We start from the raw sequence: 21,538 nt of genomic DNA on the forward strand, positions 1-21,538 counted from the left end.
ATACAGTTTTATATCTTTATGTTTGAAGCCTGAAATGTGGCAAAAGGTCGCAAAGTTCAAGGTTGCCGAATACTTTCGCAAGGCACTGTATATATAGATGTGTGCCTTTCCAAATCATGTCCAATCAATTTAATTTAACACAGGTGGACTCCAATCAAGTTGTAGAAACATCTCAAGGATGATTAATGGAAACAGGATGCACCTGAGCTCAATTTCAAGTCTCATAGCAAAGGGTCTGAATACTTATGTAAATAAGAGATATCTGTTTTTATTTGTAATACATTTACAAAAAATTCGGAACCTGTTTTCCCTTTGTAGTTATGGGGTATTGTGTGTAGATTGATGAGGGAAAAAATTGATTTAATCCATTTTAGAATAAGGCTGTAACGTAACAAAACGTGGAAAAGGTCAAGGGGTCTGAATACTTTCCGAATGCACTGTATGTGCATGCAAAGAGCAGACAAGCTGTACAAAAACTCACTACTGTAATGGTCCATTTTACAAAGTGGCTCAGTCACTCATGTTTGCATCTCAATGTGAGAAAAACTGTCTGCAAGTATGCTCTCTGTGAGTGCTTCCCATGTCTTGCACCACCTATCACACCTTCACATAAAATATAAAGACATGGCTAAAGGACAATTAGACTTGTGAACATAATCCCTAGCTGTGTGTTGTCACTTTCCATGTTATCAGTTGTCTGTAGCTTGTGAGGTGTGGAAACACTTTGTTGCCTTTATGTATTTTGTTTTGTTGCTTTTTGTCCTATGTTGCTCTGTCTGCGTGCTACGTGTTGCTTGTCCTATGTTGCTCTGTCTGCGTGCTACGTGTTGCTTGTCCTATGTTGCTCTGTCTGCGTGCTTCGTGTTGCTTGTCCTATGTTGCTCTGTCTGCGTGCTTCGTGTTGCTTGTCCTATGTTGCTCTGTCTGCGTGCTACGTGTTGCTTGTCCTATGTTGCTCTGTCTGCGTGCTACGTGTTGCTTGTCCTATGTTGCTCTGTCTGCGTGCTACGTGTTGCTTGTCCTATGTTGCTCTGTCTGCGTGCTACGTGTTGCTTGTCCTATGTTGCTCTGTCTGCGTGCTACGTGTTGCTTGTCCTATGTTGCTCTGTCTGCGTGCTACGTGTTGCTTGTCCTATGTTGCTCTGTCTGCGTGCTACGTGTTGCTTGTCCTTTGTTGCTCTGTCTGCGTGCTACGTGTTGCTTGTCCTATGTTGCTCTGTCTGCGTGCTACGTGTTGCTTGTCCTATGTTGCTCTGCATGTGCTCACTGCTCATTGTTTGTCTGTATTGTTGTTGTAATTGTTTTTAATAACATGCCCAGGGACTGAGGTTGAAAATTAGTCGGACGGCTAAAACCGACACTTTTACTAAAATGTCGATTAATGTAATTTAAAAATGAAAATAAACTCAAACTCATTGTGGAGTTACTACAATGTTGTTGATCCATCCTCAGTTTTCACCCATCACAGCCATTGAACTCTGTAGCTGTTTTAAAATCAGCAATGGCCTCATGGTGACATCCCTGAGCAGTTGTCTTCCTGTCCGACAGCTCAGTTCAGAACGATGACTATCTGTGATTTGTCTGGGTAGTTTAATACATCATCCACAGCATAATTATTAACTTGACCATTCTTAAAGTGATATTCAATGTCTGATTTGTTATTGTTACCCATCTACCAATTTCTACCTTCTTTATTAGGATTTTGAAAAGCTCACTGGGCTTTGTTGTTGGATCTGTGCTATAAATGTAATACTTGACTGAGGGACCTTACAGATGTTGTATGTATGGGGGACAGAACAGAGGTTAGTCCTAAAAGAAAAATGTCAACCCCTATTGTTTCACACGGAGTGAGTCCATGGAGCTTATTATGTGATTTGTAAGCCACGTTTTACTTCTGAACTAATTTAGGGTTGCCTAAAGAAAGGGAGTGAATACTTGTGAAACAGCAATTGTTTTATTTAACTTTTATTCATTTGTATACATTTGTTTTCACTTTGACATTGAGTATTTTGTGTAGCTCAATGACAAAAAAAATCACAATTAAATCCATTTCAAAACCACTTTGTAACGCAACACAATGTGGAAAAAATCCAAAGGGGTGAATACTTATGATACCCACTATATGTGGTCTCACGTACAGACATTTCTGAAGGCCTGGTTGCCCCAGCTCTACATTAGGTGTTATTCGAAGTAGGTTTGTTTTCCTAAAAGCCAGATAAGGTACCCTGTATTCATAGGCCTAGCAGCTGTATGTGTTTGTAGCTTTTGTCTGGATTCTGGAATGAATCATTTCTTTACTGGCGAATGAGAACAGGGCTGGTTGAGCAACGCAATAGGTCTAAGTAGGTCTAATGCTACAGACATTCATACAAACAGACAGAGAACTACATATGGGCTGGTAGTATGATGAGGCCAATTCTGTGGAATTTCTATGTTTATTATTTTGTTCCGATAATCTGTTCCCATTTGTGTTGTGAGTCTTGTGGTGGGTTTGGTAGAAAGCCTGAGCCCTCTTATGATTATCAAAGTTAGTCAATTATCTACCCGGGCTATGAAGTTAATGTACAAAATCTCCCTGGGAGGCTATTGGACAATAGGCCTAACTGTGTTTTGTTATGCATTATGGCTATATTTTTACTAGCATTGGAAAATGTATCAATTGAAGCTCAAATCAAGTTGAGTGTTTGAAAGAACCCAGAAAGTGTTTGAAAGAACCCAGAAAGTGTTTGAAAGAACCCAGAACTGGTTTACACTCACACGTTTCGGAATCAGAATGTCCAAAAACCTACAAACCACTACAAGGGCTTATAACAGTAGTGTTACATTAATTCCTGTTCTCCTACCTCTCTGTCCACTACCACTTCAAAGCCTGTGGTTGTAAGTTAAAAGAAGTAGGCCTAACAGGCTTAGTGTATTTTCATGTAACCCCAGACTACCTCTATCTCCTTCCCTTCTTATATTATGTAAAGATCTTACCTGTGAAAGCTGGGGGCTTTGCCCGGGGCTTGGTTCAGGTCAGGTTATGGGCCCGAGGTTACCAAAGAACAGAGGAGGGTGTGTCACTATCACGCAGTGTGTGTACAGTGCTGTAAAAAGGTTTGACCCCTTTCTAATTTTCTCTACTTTTTCATATTTTTAATACTGCATGTTATCAGATCTTCAACCAAAACCTAATATTAGATAAAGGGAACCTGAGTTTACAAATAACAAAAAAATAGATACTTATTTATATTGTTATGCAACACCCAATTCCCCTGTGGAAATAGTAGTTGCCCCCTTAAACTTAATAGCTGGTTGTTCCACCTTTAGCTGCAATGACTGCAACCAAATGCTTCTTGTAGTTTTTGACCAGTCTATTACATCTCTGTGGAGGAATTTTGGAAAGGAGTCAAACCTTTTTACAGCACTGTACACACACAGCGTGATAGTGACACACTCTCCTCTGTTCTTCGGTAACCTCGATGGCCTGACATTCTCCTGTAGAATTCTCTGATACAGAGCAGAAATCATGGTTACTTCAATTAAGGCAAGTCGTCCAGGTCCTGAGGCAGCAAAGCATCTCCAAACCATCACACTACCATCATGCTTGACCATTGGTATGAGGCTCTTTCGCAAGGCATCATGTGACCCAAGTCATCCAAAAAGTTGACTCAAGTTTGCCAAAAAGCACCTGGATGATCAACAAGACTCTTGGAAGAATTCTCTATGGAAAGAACATGATTCAAAAGTATAACTTTTTGGATGACATTATGCCTGGCAAAAACTGAACACTGCATTCCACAGTAATTTTTATTATTATTTTACCTTTATTTAACCAGGCAAGTCAGTTAAGAACAAATTCTTATTTTCAATGACAGCCTAGGAACAGTGAGTTAACTGCCTGTTCAGGGGCAAAACGACAGATTTGTACCTTGTCAGCTCGGGGGTTTGAACTTGCAACCTTCCGGTTACTAGTCCAACGCTCTAACCACTAGGCTACCCTCATACCAACAGTCAGGTGGTGGCAGTGTGATGGTTTGCGGATGCTTTGCTGCCTCAGGACCTGGACGACTTGCCTTAATATAAGGAAGGGGGAAAATACTTTTTCAAGACACTGTATATCCTGCCTGATTGAGTTCTGACTGGACCTCGAGCCTTTGTTTGGAGTAGGTTTGCTTTTTGATATGATCTAATATGCCAGGTTGTCATAAGGACATCACATACTGTAGCTGCTGGGTGAAGGGTTAAACAAGAACTTCAGACTACATGTACATTTTAGTCATTTAGCAGACACTCTTATCCAGAGCGACTTACAGTTAGTACATTCATCTTACGTTACCTAGGTGAGACAACCACATATCACAATCATAGTAAGTACATTTTGTCTCATCAATTAGTTATCAGCCAATGTGACTATTATTAGGAGCATAACAGTCAGTCATGCACTGCACAGCAGACCTATTTCATTATGTCAAGTTTTTATTGTTACATAGACTGGATAGGTGCTGTGAAATGTGTTGTTTTACAGGGTCAGCCATAGTAGGATGATGCTCCCAGAGCAAATGTTTTTCTTATCGGCTCGGTTATTGGAACCAGCGACCAACGCGCTGACCGCTAGGCCAGTAGTTCTCTAACCTCTCCTCGGGGACCCCCAACCGTTTCACAGTTCTGCTGTAGCCCTGAACTAACTCACCTGATTCACCTAGTCAAGGGCTTGGTGATTAGTTGACGATTTGATTTGGGTGCGCTAACTGTGGAATAATTGATATAACATACTAGCCTAAACAAGATATACTGACAAAAGCACATATTCCAGCACACTACAGGTCGCGGAGAGACCAACAACTTGTGGGGGTTGAGAATGACTGTGAGAAGGTCAGTGATGGTGACTTTTTAAAAGGATATTCTTCTAAAATATAATTTCAATCTCCAATAACATATTGGTCCATATTATCAGGCAGGTGTGCTATTTAGCAATAAGCATCATCACCTGATGCAGCATAGTGTCTATAAATAAATAGGCTAAGGGGTTGCCCATCTGCATTTACCCAAACTATTAGCTAGATCAGAAACTATTAGCTAGACCATGAATTGTGTTGCTACATATAGTTAGCAACATATTGATGAGTTGAATGTCCCCCACAAAAAACATTCCACTGGCACTCAGCCAACTAAATATCATGTACTGTGATTATAATGTAGTCCTTCCTACCTGTTACACCTGACCCTTTGTTAGATTTAGCCCGTCTTCCCTACCCATTCAACGGCATTGGTGAGCGCTAACACCCACAAACCATGACCATGCAGGTTCTAAAATTGTGTATTTTATTAATTTCTTGGATTTGAGAAATAAGTGTAGCCTACTAACACAAAAAAAGCTCTGTGTTCTTCCTCTTTTAACAGTGGGCATCAAAACTGCTTTCAAAGGCGTGTTTTCCCACGACTACATTAAGAACATTGTACAATGACTGGGCATGTACATTTCTCTCCGTGTGCGGCACTTGCAATTTCAATGAGCCTTGAGAGGAATGTTGTTTTCTCGCATAGAATGCGACAGGCTGAACAATTTAATAGGTATACCATTCGTTCTACTGTGGAATTGTCTGACTTTGCTGTTACGTGTTGTTGGCTGTGCAAAATTGCATGTGGACAACCATTTTTAATTTGATAATTCAACTAACCAAAGGTACCGGGTGTCAGCTCCACCTGGCTCTCATTTGGATCATAGGTGGGACCTGGACCAATTAAACCCCTGGTCGAGCCCCCCAAAGGGCGCAGGACTTTCCTTCATTTGAGAGGTGAAAAAATTATAAACAATTACGTAGCGAACTTTATACTGTTCCATTGATCGAGTGCACATATTTAGCTAGAAATCATTCAGAAAATACACCACCAGCATAATTACAATTAATACAGTACACCCCCACCCTCTCCCCCCCTCTCTCACGCTCACCTCATCTCTCATACAAGACCATGTTAATGTGTCACTCAAAGGTACCTTTCATTTAACTGCAAGCTGAGTGGAAGTGTGGGTATATGCATGTCTACCCATGACACACATTTGGTTAAATTAATTCCTCATGTCTCTTAACTATCTCTTCTTGGTTTAAACATTAACTCTGTGCCATCCAATAGACAGTTTCCTGCGCACAGGTGCGCTCTGAGGATTTTTATCTCACCATCATATCTCCTCCTTCGCAGAATTACTTGATGATACGGCTATATACTCACACCTTGCGAAATAGAATAAGTATTGGTGTATGCGACTGCATTAAGTGACGTGCATAACTTAACTTGATTTATTCTGATTTAATGAAACAGGCGGCACAATGACTCCAACGGTCCAATACAACACGTCACAAGTTTAACAGCTTTAGATCATCAAATTGTATGGCTTGGAGGGGATATAGGGCTCAGGCGTCACTGCTACTACACAATTAAGATTATTGTAGCCTACATACTCACCGACCCCCAATCTACGCAGCAGCTCTCTTTACGGGTTCGGGGCATTGCCGGAGCATCCCCACACAATCTACTCCGTATAACCCTACCGGATCCATGGTGAGTGTCCTGGTCACATCATTTGACACTTAAACATTTATGAATGTCTTGTTGTCCATTTTCCTAATAAAATAAACTTTTTCTTGAGTTAAAGGTCCAATACAGCTGTATTTATCTCAATATCAAATAATATCTGGGTGAAAATGAAGTACCTTACAGCGATTATTTTTCAATTAAAATTATCAAAAAGAAACAAAAATGGCTTCTTGGCAAAGAGCAATTTCTCAAGGAAGATTTTTGCTAGGACTGTCTGGGAGTGGTCTGGGTGGAGAGGGGAAAACCGAAAACTAGCTGTTATCAGCAGAGAGGTTTGGAACTCTCTTTCTTATTGGTCCATTAACCAGTTTACTGCCTGGTGATGTCATCCCACAAAAACAGGCTGAAATTTCAGGCAGTCTTTTCAAACAGTCTTTTTTCAAAAGTGCATTATCATTGTTTTCACAATTTCACAGTATTATTCTGTGGAAGTATACAGTACACCAGTCAAAAGTTTGGACACACCTACTCATTCCAGGGTTTTTCTTTATTTGTACTAATTTCTACATTGTAGAATTATAGTGAAGACATCAACACTATGCAATAACAAATATGGAATCATGTAGTAACCAAAAATGTGTTAAACAAATCAAAATATATTTTATATTTACAATTCTTCAAAGTAGCCACCTTTTGCATGGATCACAGCTTTGTACACTCCAGGCATATGTGTAATTTCATGGTTTTGATGTCTTCACTATTATTCTACAATATAGAAAATAGTACAATTTAAAGAAAACCCTTGAATGAGTAGATGTGTCCAAACGTTTGACTAGTTTTACTTAAAAAAATATGTACTGTGCATTCGGAAAATATTCAGACCCCTTCCCTTTTTCCAGATTTTGTTACGTTACAGCCTTATTCTAAAATTGATTAAATTAATGTTTTCCGTCAACAATCTACACACAATACCCCATAATGACAAAGCGAAAACAGGTTTTTAGAAATGTTTGCACATTTATTTAAAATAAAAAACTGAAATTCCTTATTTACATAAGTATTCAGACCCTTTGCAATGACTCAAAATTGAGCTCAGGTGCATCCTGTTTCCATTGGTCATCCTTGAGATGTTTCTACAACTCAATTGGAGTCCACCTGTGGTAAATTCTATTAATTCGACATGATTTGGAAAGGGACACACCTTTCTATATAGGGTCCCACAGTTGACAGTGCATGTCAGAGCAAAAATCAAGCCATGGGGTCTAAGGAATTGTTAGTAGAGCTCTAAGACAGGATTGTGTCGAGGGACAAATCTGGAGAAGGGTACCAAAAAATGGCTGCAGCATTGAAGGTCCCCAAGAACACAGTGGCCTCCATCATTGTTCAATGGAAGAATTTGGAATATATGGTCACTCTGGAGATGGGAGAACCTTCCAGAAGGACACCCATCTCTGCAGTACTCCACCAATCAGGCATTCCTGGTGGTTGCCAGAGGGAAGCCACTCTTCAGTAAAAGGCACGTCACAGGCTGCTTGGAGTTTTCCAAAAGGCACCTAAAGGACTTTCTGACCATGAGAAAGAAGATTATCTGGTCTGATGAAACCATGATTGGCCTGAATGCCAAGCATCACGTCTGGAGGAAATCTGGCACCATCCCAACGGTGACGTTATGGTGGTGGCAGCATCATGCTGTGGGGATGTTTTTCAGCGGCAGGGACTGGGGGACCGATCAGGATCGAGGGAAAGATGAGCACCTGCTCCAGAGTACTCAGGACTTCAGACTGGGGCGAAGGTTCACCTTCCAACAGGACAACGACCCTAAGCACACAGCCAAGACAACGCAGGAGTGGCTTTGGGACAAGTCTCTAAATATCATAGAGTGGCCCAGCCAGAGCCCGTACTTGAACTCGATTAAACATCTCTTGTGAGACCTGAAAATAGCTGTGCAGTGACGCTCCCCATCCAACCTGACAGACCTTGATAGGATCTGCAGAGAAAAATGGGAGGAACCCCCCAAATACAGGTGTGCCACACTTGTAGCGTCATACCTAAAAAGACTCAAGGCTGTAATTGCTGCCAGAAGGAGCTTCAAAAAAGTACTGAGAAAAGGGTCTGAATACTTATGTATATATAATGTGTCTATATAATATCTATATATACATTTTTTTTTTTTTGCTCTGACAAGCACTGTCAATTGTGGGACCATATATATATATATATACACACACACACACATTTCTAAAAACCTGTTTTTACTTTGTTGTTATTATGGGGTATGGTCTGTAGATTGATGAGGAGAGAATTTAAAAAATATATATTTTAGAATAAGGCTGTAACATAACAAAATGTGGAAAAAGTCAAGGGGTCTGAACACTTTCCGAATGCACTGTATTTAAGTTTGATTCAAAGTTTTATAAAACATAGCCTACACTGTTGACTGAAGTGCTGAGATTTTGTGAACGTGCCAAGGGATCAGGAATTTGCACAGTTTGGATAAGTCGGACGAAACAGGTAGATGATGCTGATCGCTACAACTGTCGAGGAACCTTCTACGCATTTCATATTACGACATGGGAAATTGCAGATAGCTTGAGGCAATCTACTTATTTAGTTATATTTTAAACACATCTGGTTGTTGAATTTATTCGATCTAACTGGAATTCACATCAAATAAGGATGTTGCATCTAAGGTTCCTTGAAGCCAATTTGTGATAGTTCCATACAAGAGGGACAGACAGATCACAATTCATTACATCTATCTGCATTAGGTGATCAATTATTGTCACAATTGATGATCATGAACATGTTATAATATGCAATGATATACTTCCAATATGACATTTTTGAAAGTTTGACTGAACAAATATGGTCTACTTTAGGCTATCTACTTTAAGGCCTTTAATTGATAAGCTATGACTTTATTGACGAGCTATCCCTCGTGCCTATTTGTTTTACAGCGCACTGCCCAGACTTGCCAAGATCTGAGCTTCGTAGGGGGCCAACTCTACGACTGCCCTTACCCCGCCCCAACGTTAGCAGACAGTGTTGATGTTTCTACGGTGACTCTGGCCTCCTTTTGGGCTGCTGGTTCCCCGGACAACACAGCCTGCCAGCAGGAGTCGACACAGCGGGGTAAATTGTTTGAAATACATTTTTACTTAGCAGCGATATGCTATGTTCAGCGTGAGACTCCGCTGGGCTAGCACGTTTATCACTGGAATTAGCCGCATTTGGATGTCACAGAATATGATTGATCGAACGGCCTGTCCTAAGTCTTCTGACTGTTTCCTTTCTTTCTTTTCTTTATAGTGTACACACGTTTTACTCATGCAGGCCTATATCTCTTGCTGATGTGCATCACATCCATGGAGTTGAGTCAAGACTAAAGTTTGTGAAGTGAATCTCTGACTATTTCGAGTCGCTGTGCAATCGATACTTTTAAATTCGTAAACCCTTACCGTGTACCTATGTTGGTCCACTGTAGCTGAGAGAGTTTCTTTCTTTGCTGAAATCCATACTTTTTAGTAAATCGTTTATCAAATACAACCACCGACTGTTTGCTCGTTGAGATTCAATTGGCGCATTCACACTTAGTTGCCATTTAGAGCAACAACATCAGTTGTTGTATTTGATTAACGTTTTATTAAAAAGTATGGATTTCAGCTAACAGAAAGGCATGCAGCTACAGAGGACACACAGCGACTCTAAGTAGTTGGAGATTAACTCCACTAACTCTAGTCTCCACTCAACTCCATGGATGTAATGTACATCATGTGGTTGAGTTTAGTCAGCAAATATATCAAAAGCCTTTACCGCAATTTGCAGTTATTGGTCATATGTTTTTGATATTTAGGGTTATGTCTCTGTCTCCTCTCTCACCTAGAACTCCTCTCCCGCTTGGACTGTGGGACCTCTCCACCTGACCCCAACTGGAATGACCACCTGTCGCCACATTTGCAGAGAAACAAGCAGGTATTTACACACCAAAAAAATTGAGGGGTTCTTTCATCAAAATCTCATGTGCTACCTGCCGTTGGGTCTTTTCAAGGCAGTCAAGCCCCTTACCAGGCACTTAACCCTGTTATGGTGCATTCGGAAAGTATTCAGACCCCTTTACTTTTTCTACATTTTGTAGAAATGTTGATTGATTAAATTGTATTTTTTTTCCTCATCAATCTACATACAATACCCCATAATGACAAAGCAAAAACTGTTTTTCAGAACTGAATATTACATTTATATACGTATTCAGACCCTTTACTCTATACTTTGTTGAAGCACCTTTGGCAGTTATTACAGCTTTGAGTCTTCTTGGGTATGACGCTACAAGCTTGGTACACCTGTATTTGGGGAGTTTCTCCCATTATTCTCTGCAGATCCTATCAAGGTCTGTCAGGTTGAATGGGGAGCTGCATAGCTATTTTCAGGAATCTCCAGAGATGTTCGTTCAGGTTAAAGTCCGGGCTCTGGCTGGGCCACTCAAGGACATTCAGAGTCTTGTCCCAAAGCCACTCCTGCGTTGTCTTGGCTGTGTATTTAGGGTCGTTGGAAGGTTCTATGGAGCAGGTTTTCATCAAGGATCTATCTCTGTGCTTTGCTCAATTCATCTTGCCCTCAATCCTGAATAGTCTCCCAGTCCTTGCTGCTGAAAAACATCCCCACAGCATGATGCTGCCACCACCATGCTTCACCGTAGGGATGGTGCCAGTTTTCCTCCAGATGTGACGCTAGTCATTCAGGCCAAAGAGTTCAATCATGGTTTAATTAGACCAGAGTATTTTGTTTCTCATGGTCTGGGAGACCTTTATGTGCCTTTTGGCAAACTACAAGCAGGCTGTCATGTGACTTTTACTGAGTAGTGGCTTCCGTCTGGCCACTCTACCATAAAGGCCTGATTGGTGATGGTTGTCCTTCTGGAAGGTTCTCCCATCTCCACAGAGGAACTTTGGAGCTCTGTCAGTGACCATCCGGTTCTTTGTCACCTCCCTGACCAAGGCCCTTCTTCCCCGATTGTTCAGTTTGGCCAGGTCTACAGTTGTGGCCAAAAGTTTTGAGAATGACACAAATATTAATTTTCACAAAGTCTGCTGCCTCAGTTTGTACGATGGCAATTTACATATACTCCAGAATGTTATGAAGAGTGATCAGATGAATTGCAATTAATTGCAAAGTCCCTCTTTGCCATGCAAATGAACCGAATCCCCCAAAAAACATTTCCACTGCATTTCAGCCCTGCCACAAAAGAACCAGCTGACATCATGTCACACCTGTCACATCACAGGTGTGATTGTTGACACAGGTGTGATTGTTGACGAGGACAAGACTGGAGACCACTCTTTCATGCTGATTGAGTTTGAATAACAGACTGGAAGCTTCAAAAGGAGGGTGGTGCTTGGAATCGTTGTTCTTCCTCTGTCAACCATGGTTTACCTGCAAGGAAACACGTGCCGTCACCATTGCTTTGCACAAAAAGGGCTTCACAGGCAAGGATATTGCTGCCAGTAAGATTGCCCCTAAATCAACCATTTATCGGGTCATCAAGAACTTCAAGGAGAGAGGTTCAATTGTTGTGAAGAAGGCTTCAGGGCGCCCAAGAAAGTCCAGCAAGTGCCAGGACCGTCTCCTAAAGTTGATTTGGCTACGGGATCGGAGCACCACCAGTACAGAGCTTGCTCAGGAATGGCAGCAGGCAGGTGTGCATCGGCACGCAAAGTGAGGTGAAGAATTTTGGAGGATGGCCTGGTGTCAAGAAGGGCAGCAAAGAAGCCATTTCTCTCCAGGGAAAAATTCAGGGACAGACTGATATTCTGCAAAAGGTACAGGCATTGTACTGTTGAGGATTGGGGTAAAGTCATTTTCTCTGATGAATCCCCTTTCCGATTGTTTGGGGCATCCGGAAAAAAGCCTGTCTGGAGAAGACAAGGTGAGTGCTACCATCAGTCCTGTGTCATGCCAACAGTAAACCATCCTGAGACCATTCATGTGTGGGTTTACTTCTCAGCCAAGGGCTCACTCACAATTTTGCCTAAGAACACAGCCATGAATGAAGAATGGTACCAACACATCCTCCGAGAGTAACTTCTCCCAACCATCCAGGAACAGTTTGGTGACGAACAATGCCTTTTCCAGCATGATGGAGCACCTTGCCATAAGGCAAAAGTGATAAATAAGTGGCTCGGGGAACAAAACATCGATATTTTGGGTCCATGGCCAGGAAACTCCCCAGACCTTAATCCCATTTGAGAATTTGTGGTCAATCCCCAAAAGGCGGGTGGACAAACAAAAACTCACGAATTCTGACAAACTCCAAGCATTGATTATGCAAGAATGGGCTGCCATCAGTCAGGATGTGGCCCAGAAGTTAATTGACAGCATGCCAGGGCGGATTGCAGAGGTCTTGAAAAAGAAGGGTCAACACTGCAAATATTGACTCTTTGCATCAACTTCATGTAATTGTCAATAAAAGCCTTTGAGACTTATGAAATGCTTGTAATTATACTTCAGTATTCCATAGTAACATCTGACAAAAATATCTAAAGACATTGAAGCAGCAAACTTTGTGGAAATTAATATTTGTGTCATTCTCAAAACGTTTGGCCACGACTGTAGGAAGAGTCTTGGTGGTTCCAAACTTCTTCTATTTAAGAATGATGAAGTCCACAGTGTTCTTGGTTACATTCAATGCTGCAGACATTTTTTGTACCCTTCCCCAGATCTGTGCCTCAACACAATCCTGTTTTGGAGCTCTACGGACAATTCCTTAGGCCTCTTTTATTTTTATTTCACCTTTATTTCCTTTAGTAGTGGTTTGGTTTTTGCTTGGTTTTTGCTCTGTCATGCACTGTGAATTGTGAGACCTTGTACAGACAGGTGTATGTCTTTCCAAATCATGTTGAATCAATTGAATTTACCACAGGTGGACTCTCGAGGATGATAAATGGAAACAGGATGCACCTGATCTCAATTTCGAGTCTCATAGCAAAGTGTCTGAATACTTACGGTACTTGTCAAAAGTTTGGACACACCTACTCATTCCAGGGGTTTTCTTGGTTTTTACTATTTTCTACATTGTAGAATAATAGTGAAACATCAAAACTATGAAATAACACATATGGATTCATGTAGTAACCAAAAAAGTGTTTACTAAACAAATCAAATTATATTTGCAATTCTTCAAAGTAGCCACCCTTTGCCTTGATGACAGATTTGCACACACTTGGAATTCTCTCAACCAGCTTCATGAGGTAGTCACCTGGAATGCATTTCAATTAACAGGTGTGCCTTGTTAAAAGTTATTTTGTGGAATTTATTTTCTGAATGCGTTTGAGCCAATCAGTTGTTATGACAAGGTAGGGGTGGTATTCAGAAGATAGCCCTATTTGGTAAAAAGCCAAGTCCACATTATGGCAAAAACAGCTCAAATAAGCAAAGAGAAATGCCATCATTACTTTAAGACATGAAGGTCAGTCAATACGGAAAATTTGAAGTACTTTGAAAGTTTCTTCAAGTGCAGTTGCAACATCAAGCTCTATGATGAAACTGGCTCTCATGAGGACTGCCACAGGACAGGAAGACCCAGAGTTACTTCTGTTGCAGATGATACGTGTATTAGAGTTAACTGCACCTCAGATTGCAGCCCAAATAAATGCTTCACAGAGTTCAAGTAACAGACACATCTCAACATCAACTGTTCAGAGGAGACTGCGTGAATTAGGCCTTCATGGTTGAATTGTTGGAAAGAAACCACTACTAAAGGACACCAATAGGAAGAAGAGACTTACTTTTGCCAAGAAACACGAGCAATGGACAAGTGGAAATATGTCCTTTGGTCTGGAGTCCAAATTGGAGATTTTTTTATTCCAACAGCTGTGTCTTTGTGAGATGCGGTGTTGGTGAACAGATGATATCTGTATGTGTATTTCCCACCGTAAAGCATGGAGGAGGAAGTGTTATGGTGTGATGGTGCTTTGTTGGTGACACTGTCCCGGAGTCACTTCTTCATTGTTGCCGTTGAGACTGGTGTTTTGCGTGTACTATTTCATGAAGCTGCCAGTTGAGGACTTGTGAGGTGTCTGTTTCTCAAACTAGACACTCTAATGTACTTGTCCTCTTGCTCAGTTGGTACCGGGGCCTCCCACTCTTTCTATTCTGGTTAGAGCCAGTTTGCGCTGTTCTGTGAAGGGAGTAGTACACAGAGTTGTGCGAGATCTTCAGTTTCTTGGCAATTTCTCGCATAGAATAGCCTTCATTTCTCAGAACAAGAATAGACTGACGAGTTTCAGAAGAAAGTTCTTTGTTTCTGGCCATTTTGAGCCTGTAATCAAACCCACAAATGCTGATGCTCCAGATAGTCAACTAGTCTAAAGAAGTCCAGTATCATTGCTTCAATTGCTTTAATCAGTACCACAGTTTTCAGCTGTGCTAACATAATTGCAAATGGGTTTTATAATGATTAATTAGCCTTTTAAAATGATGAACTTGGATTAGCTAACACAACGTGCCATTGGAACACAGGAGTGATGGTTGCTGATAATGAGCCTCTGTACGCCTATGCAGATATTCCATTGAAAATCTGCCGTTTCCAGCTACAATAGTCAATTACAACATTAACAATGTCTACACTGTTTCTGATCAATTTTATGTTTTAATTGACAAAAAATGTGCTTTTCTTTCAAAAACAAGGACATTTCAAAGTGACCCCAAACTTTTGAACGTGTGTGTATATATATATATATATATATATATATATATATATATATATATATATATATATATACACACACAGTGCCTTGCGAAAGTATTCGGCCCCCTTGAACTTTGCTACCTTTTGCCACATTTCAGGCTTCAAACATAAAGATATAAAACTGTATTTTTTTGTGAAGAATCAACAACAAGTGGGACACAATCATGAAGTGGAACGACATTTATTGGATATTTCTAACTTTTTTAACAAATCAAAAACTGAAAAATTGGGCGTGCAAAATTATTCAGCCCCTTTACTTTCAGTGCAGCAAACTCTCTCCAGAAGTTCAGTGAGGATCTCTGAATGATCCAATGTTGACCTAAATGACTAATGATGATAAATACAATCCACCTGTGTGTAATCAAGTCTCCGTATAAATGCACCTGCACTGTGATAGTCTCAGAGGTCCGTTAAAAGCGCAGAGAGCATCATGAAGAACAAGGAACACACCAGGCAGGTCCGAGATACTGTTGTGAAGAAGTTTAAAGCCGGATTTGGATACAAAAATATTTCCCAAGCTTTAAACATCCCAAGGAGCACTGTGCAAGCGATAATATTGAAATGGAAGGAGTATCAGACCACTGCAAATCTACCAAGACCTGGCCGTCCCTCTAAACTTTCAGCTCATACAAGGAGAAGACTGATCAGAGATGCAGCCAAGAGGCCCATGATCACTCTGGATGAACTGCAGAGATCTACAGCTGAGGTGGGAGACTCTGTCCATAGGACAACAATCAGTCGTATATTGCACAAATCTGGCCTTTATGGAAGAGTGGCAAGAAGAAAGCCATTTCTTAAAGATATCCATAAAAAGTGTCGTTTAAAGTTTGCCACAAGCCACCTGGGAGACACACCAAACATGTGGAAGAAGGTGCTCTGGTCAGATGAAACCAACATTGAACTTTTTGACAACAATGCAAAACGTTATGTTTGGCGTAAAAGCAACACAGCTGAACACACCATCCCCACTGTCAAACATGGTGGTGGCAGCATCATGGTTTGGGCCTGCTTTTCTTCAGCAGGGACAGGGAAGATGGTTAAAATTGATGGGAAGATGGATGGAGCCAAATACAGGACCATTCTGGAAGAAAACCTGATGGAGTCTGCAAAAGACCTGAGACTGGGACAGAGATTTGTCTTCCAACAAGACAATGATCCAAAACATAAAGCAAAATCTACAATGGAATGGTTCAAAAATAAACATATCCAGGTGTTAGAATGACCAAGTCAAAGTCCAGACCTGAATCCAATCGAGAATCTGTGGAAAGAACTGAAAACTGCTGTTCACAAATGCTCTCCATCCAACCTCACTGAGCTCGAGCTGTTTTGCAAGGAGGAATGGGAAAAAAATGTCAGTCTCTCGATGTGCAAAACTGATAGAGACATACCCCAAGCGACTTACAGCTGTAATCACAGCAAAAGGTGGCGCTACAAAGTATTAACTTAAGGGGGCTGAATAATTTTGCACGCCCAATTTTTCAGTTTTTGATTTGTTAAAAAAGTTTGAAATATCCAATAAATGTCGTTCCACTTCATGATTGTGTCCCACTTGTTGTTGATTCTTCACAAAAAAATACAGTTTTATATCTTTGTTTGAAGCCTGAAATGTGGCAAAAGGTCGCAAAGTTCAAGGGGGCCGAATACTTTCGCAAGGCACTGTATGTGTGTATATATATATATATATATATATATATATATATATATATATAATGAGTAAATAAAATAATGAAGATATCATTTGTATTGTTGATATTTACTATTTTCTTCCTTAATTTTCCTAAGCTTCAAGACACATTGATACAAAGAGAGGAAGAACTGGCAAGACTGCAAGAGGAAAATAACAATTTAAAGGAATTCTTAAACTCCTCATGTGTAAAAGCCTTGGAGGAAAAAACGAAGGTAATTACTTCATGGATGAATTGGTTGATTAATTTCATCTGAGTTTCTCTAAAGGTTCATCTCTAAACATAGCATAGTAAATAAGGTTGCCCTTTGGAAAGCCTGCAACCAATGTTCACTCTAAACTGCGCGTGTCCCCCTGGCGCGCAGCAGACCCGAGACCGCCACGCCGCTCCCCTTGGACTGCGGGGTAGAAGAAATGCAGTATCAGCCCATGGAGAGAGAGGCACGAGATTGATTTTTTGTTAGTTAACACTGTCAACGTTTCCATTTACTGTGGCAATTGTGATCAAATCAACACAATATTAGTGTTGACATGCTCTACACAGACCGGTTCGGCATAACCAATCAGAACTGCAGTAGACTTATTTAAGCAATTAGGCTTGAGGGGGTGTGGTATATGGTTAATATACCACAGCTAAGGACGGTTCCTATGCACAACGCAATGCGGAGTGCCTAGACACAGCTCTTAGCCGTGGTATATTGGCAATATACCACAAACCCCCGAGCAAATATTGCTATTTTATACTGGTTACCAAGATAATTAGAGTAGTAGAAATACATGTTTTGTCATACCCATGGTATACAGTCTGATATACCACGGCTGTCAGCCAATCAGCATTCAGGGCTTGACCCACCAAGTTTATAAATGCAATTAAACCATTACCATATATGGATCTGTGCCATTTACTCTGAACTGGACTGTTTAAAGCATGAGTGGTCTTGAGTGGATGCGCTTGTTTTGAGATCAAAGTGAGAGTAGCATGTAGCCACGTGTGCACATTTTGTTCATACCCTTTGCTAGTTAGTGAGTTATTAGCCCAGTTATAGATAATTTGTAGTCAGCAATAGGGGAGTGATTGCTTCCTACAAGAGCACAAAACGTGTACATTTCTAGACTTATTTGAAAAGTCAGGTAAAGAGCTTTTTTGTTTTTAAAGGGACAGTGGTGTATTTTGAGACAGGCTTCAATAAGCTAAGTAGCCAATAGGCAGAGGGTAGCATAATTTGTCTGATTCTCTTAAATAATGGCATGGGAATAATAATGCATTTCATTTTGTAAAGTGGTTTCTTGCATCAAACAACACAACCACATTTTCAGTCACCTCCTTGTCTGAAGGACAAGTGGATAAACAGGTTTATGTGAAGTCCTGCATGTTTTTTCAAAAGTCTCATGGAACGTAGGCCTACATTGAACACAACACATTGGCTGCTACTGTAGGCTGAATTATAGAACAGCTATTTCCATGTTCAAATGTTATGGGATGCATTTTCTCCATTGTTTTAGTAGGTAGGCCACTATTAACTGTAACTTAAAGCAGGTACAGCCTCAGTGTTCACAACATTCAAGTTTGTGCTCAGTAGACCTGAAGTTTGGTCAGTGCCCAACATTTTTGGGGGGAATATTACCTGCAACATGATGGTGCATTTACTTCATATTCCCACTTTACAGAGGTGTAGTTTCTCTCAAACCGTCTCTTTCACTTCTTCCTCCTTTTCCATAGAGCCTTCTCTCTGCTCAGAGTGGCGATGGGAGGAGGAACCGGAAGCGTAATTCTGAAATCCAGAATCTGCATGGTGTTGGAGAATTCCGGAACCTCAGTGCCAGTCAGCTGCTCCTTGGTTCTCAGGTGAAACGGACCTGCCGGAACTTGTCCCTGGAGTTTTGTCCCAAAGAGGAGCTAGCCTGTATCGATTCTGTGGACCTGTGGATCTTGCAGACCTTGGGCCTGAAGGACGAGGACACCATCGATACATCATCCACTGAATACAGCTTCAACTGCTCCATTAGCTCCCTCACCAAATGCAGCTCTGTCACAGACACCTCTGGTGACTACTGCCAAACAACCGATCACAAAAATACAGCTTATGACTCAAATGCTGATGGCCTGTGCAATGGTGCCAGTATAGGACATTCCAATGATTACTGCTTTAACACCAACAGTGACTACAGTCTCTCTACAGACTCAGGCTCTGACTTCACTGGAACTGTGCTGTCTGTCCTATACAGCCCTAGCATAGAAGTCCCCCCCAATTTCCATGTTACCCCTTATGCACCCCCACTGCCCCAATCGTTTAACACTCTCTCGCCACCTGATCCAATACAGTCATTCAGGCCCATCTTAGCCACCTCACCCAAACTGTCTCAAGACAGGAGTCCCGGGCTGCACCACACTCCCAGCCTGCACTGCCATAGCCTCTCCAATCCCATAGGGGGTGACGTGATGAATACCCCATTGTCTACCCCACGTAGCCAGACAGAGCTGGCCTTCAGCGTGTCCCTAAACCCTTCCAGCAGCGTCAGACTCAAGACACACAGCTTTCCTCAGGGACAGGCCTTCGTCCACAAGAACACCCAGGGAGGCTGGAACTTTACCTGGGTCCCCAAACAAGGCCCGTAAGCCTCATTTATGCCCTACGTACGTACAAACACAAGCTCTACAATTAGCTATGCAAAATGCAGACCCTAAGTAGTTGGATAGCAAAAACATGTTAACCCTACTTTGAGTGTCAATGATGATAGCAGTGATGACGGTAAGAACTTCCTGTGTTCCTGTATAGGGACCAGAGTTTTTCATGGTCAGGTCAATTGGATAGGAAAAATGTGTGACCCTAGCTATTATCCTACCCCCCTTCTACAGACCAGAAACAGAGCCTGTCATCCAACCAGAGCTCAATCAAACCAACCGATCTTGACTTGATTCAGCAGCCCTAGTGCCAGGAATGCAAAGTGTTCCCATGTTGAAACATTTAATGTGTCTGAAGGTAGAACTCCGCCTACCCAGCAGGTCCAGATAACAAATCAAGTGCACCTATTAGGCCTACCGCTGGCCAATCAGATCACTCAGATCAGTGTCTGCACAATTTCTTTGAACGCACAGCAAAGTTGATAATGTGATATTTCAAAACTATTTTGATAATGTGATATTTCAACACTATTAAAACCATGATTAGAGAGAGACTCAACAAATACAGCATAGAGCAACTTTTTTTAATGAGTAAGTTCATGTTTAAGTTGTTATTCAGCACCGTCAACACTTATACTTTTTATAAGCCATAAAATGTGTGTTGTCCCTACTTCCACTCACGCTACAACCAGCACTGCAGCTGGAATGAATGAGTATAGCAAAGTGTTTCAATGAACTTATGTTTTTATTATTTTTGGCTTGTCTTTTTTAATATCGTGGAATATTTCACTTTCTTTTTTCTTTTTTTGTCATAGGAGTAACAACATGCATTGATGCATGAGGCAGAAATAATACTGTGTGACTTATGTTTTGCCATCAGCTTATAAGAATATTTGGAAGATAAATACACAACGCAGAGGACGAGAGGACTAGAATGAATGATCAATAGGGAATTCTCAATGGAAATAGTTGGTTTTCAGTTCAACAGCTGTTTAGAATCTGTGTAATGTCAGTCCTGAACTCAGAGCTACGTGTCCCATGTTTTCATTGGTTTGTACATTGAGTCTAGAACAGGATACTTGTTATTTGACCATTGGCCCAGTTGTACTGCAAGGACTTCTGATTGGTCAACCCCAGGCTAGGGTGGGGGGTTATAAGTGGCATCCTGTTTCTTTGTTCTGTGGAGAAAAACTGAGGACAGGGAAGACTGAACGTCTACTTCTAATGCATAACATCTATGATTTGTCCTTCTCAAATAAATCTATTTTCTCACCCTGATTTGCTTTGGGGTCTGTGTTATTGAAGAATAACATCAACTGCTAACAAGCTGGAAGACTGTGTCCCCTTTTCTCAGCGGAGAGAGGAGGAACTGTGATTTGGTGAAGGTGTAGGCTACATTACATGGATTTATTAGACTTTTTAAACTGTAGATGTTCCAAAGGTCTGCATCAGTGGCTTGTAGGTTATGTGTGGATGCCAGTAGATGCTAAATGGGTTTATGTTAATTAACTTCTTCGGGCTAGGGGGCAGTATTTGGAGGTTTGGATGAATGCGGTGCCCAAAGTAAACTGCCTGTTGCTCAGGCCCAGAAGCTAGGATATGCATATAATTGGTAGTGTTGGATAAAAAACACTCTAAAGTTTCCATAACTGTTAAGATAATGTCTGTGAGTATAACAGAACTGATATGGCAGGCAATCCATCCAGAAATGTCTTCCCAGCTCACCCTTGATTACTATGGCTGTCAATGGGAATATAAAAGGAATACCTCCCAGATTGCAATTCCTAGGGCTTCCACTAGATGTCAACCGTCTTTAGAAAGAGTTTCAGGCTTGTTTTTTGAAGAATGAGCTAGAATTTGTAGTTTTAGATAGTGGCTCCCATTTTGGCTGTAGTGTTTGTTGCGAGTTCCGGTGAGAGCGCGTACTTCGTTATTTATCTCCGGTAATGGTCTCCAGTATTCTCCGTCTTAA

General features: G+C 41.1%; 1 protein-coding gene across 2 annotated transcripts; it reads left to right on the forward strand.

The window, feature by feature from the left end:
- The first annotated feature begins 6,171 nt into the window (after window positions 1-6,171).
- LOC110503856 (geminin coiled-coil domain-containing protein 1) lies at window positions 6,172-20,844 on the forward strand. 2 transcript variants are annotated; one of them, XM_021582416.2, is made up of 5 exons: window positions 6,173-6,540; window positions 9,474-9,648; window positions 10,400-10,488; window positions 17,042-17,158; window positions 18,664-20,844. In XM_021582416.2, the coding sequence occupies exons 1-5, from the start codon at window positions 6,538-6,540 to the stop codon at window positions 19,558-19,560; spliced, it is 1,281 nt and encodes a 426-aa protein (XP_021438091.2). In that variant the 5' UTR covers window positions 6,173-6,537; the 3' UTR covers window positions 19,561-20,844. The 2 variants fall into 2 exon arrangements, with proteins under 2 accessions (XP_021438092.2, XP_021438091.2); XM_021582417.2 differs by lacking the exon at window positions 17,042-17,158 and having other exon boundaries at window positions 6,172-6,540.
- Window positions 20,845-21,538: the final 694 nt, after the last annotated feature.

The sequence above is a fragment of the Oncorhynchus mykiss genome, chromosome 24 (assembly GCF_013265735.2).
Source record: "Oncorhynchus mykiss isolate Arlee chromosome 24, USDA_OmykA_1.1, whole genome shotgun sequence".
Classification (NCBI taxonomy): Eukaryota; Metazoa; Chordata; class Actinopteri; order Salmoniformes; family Salmonidae; genus Oncorhynchus; species Oncorhynchus mykiss.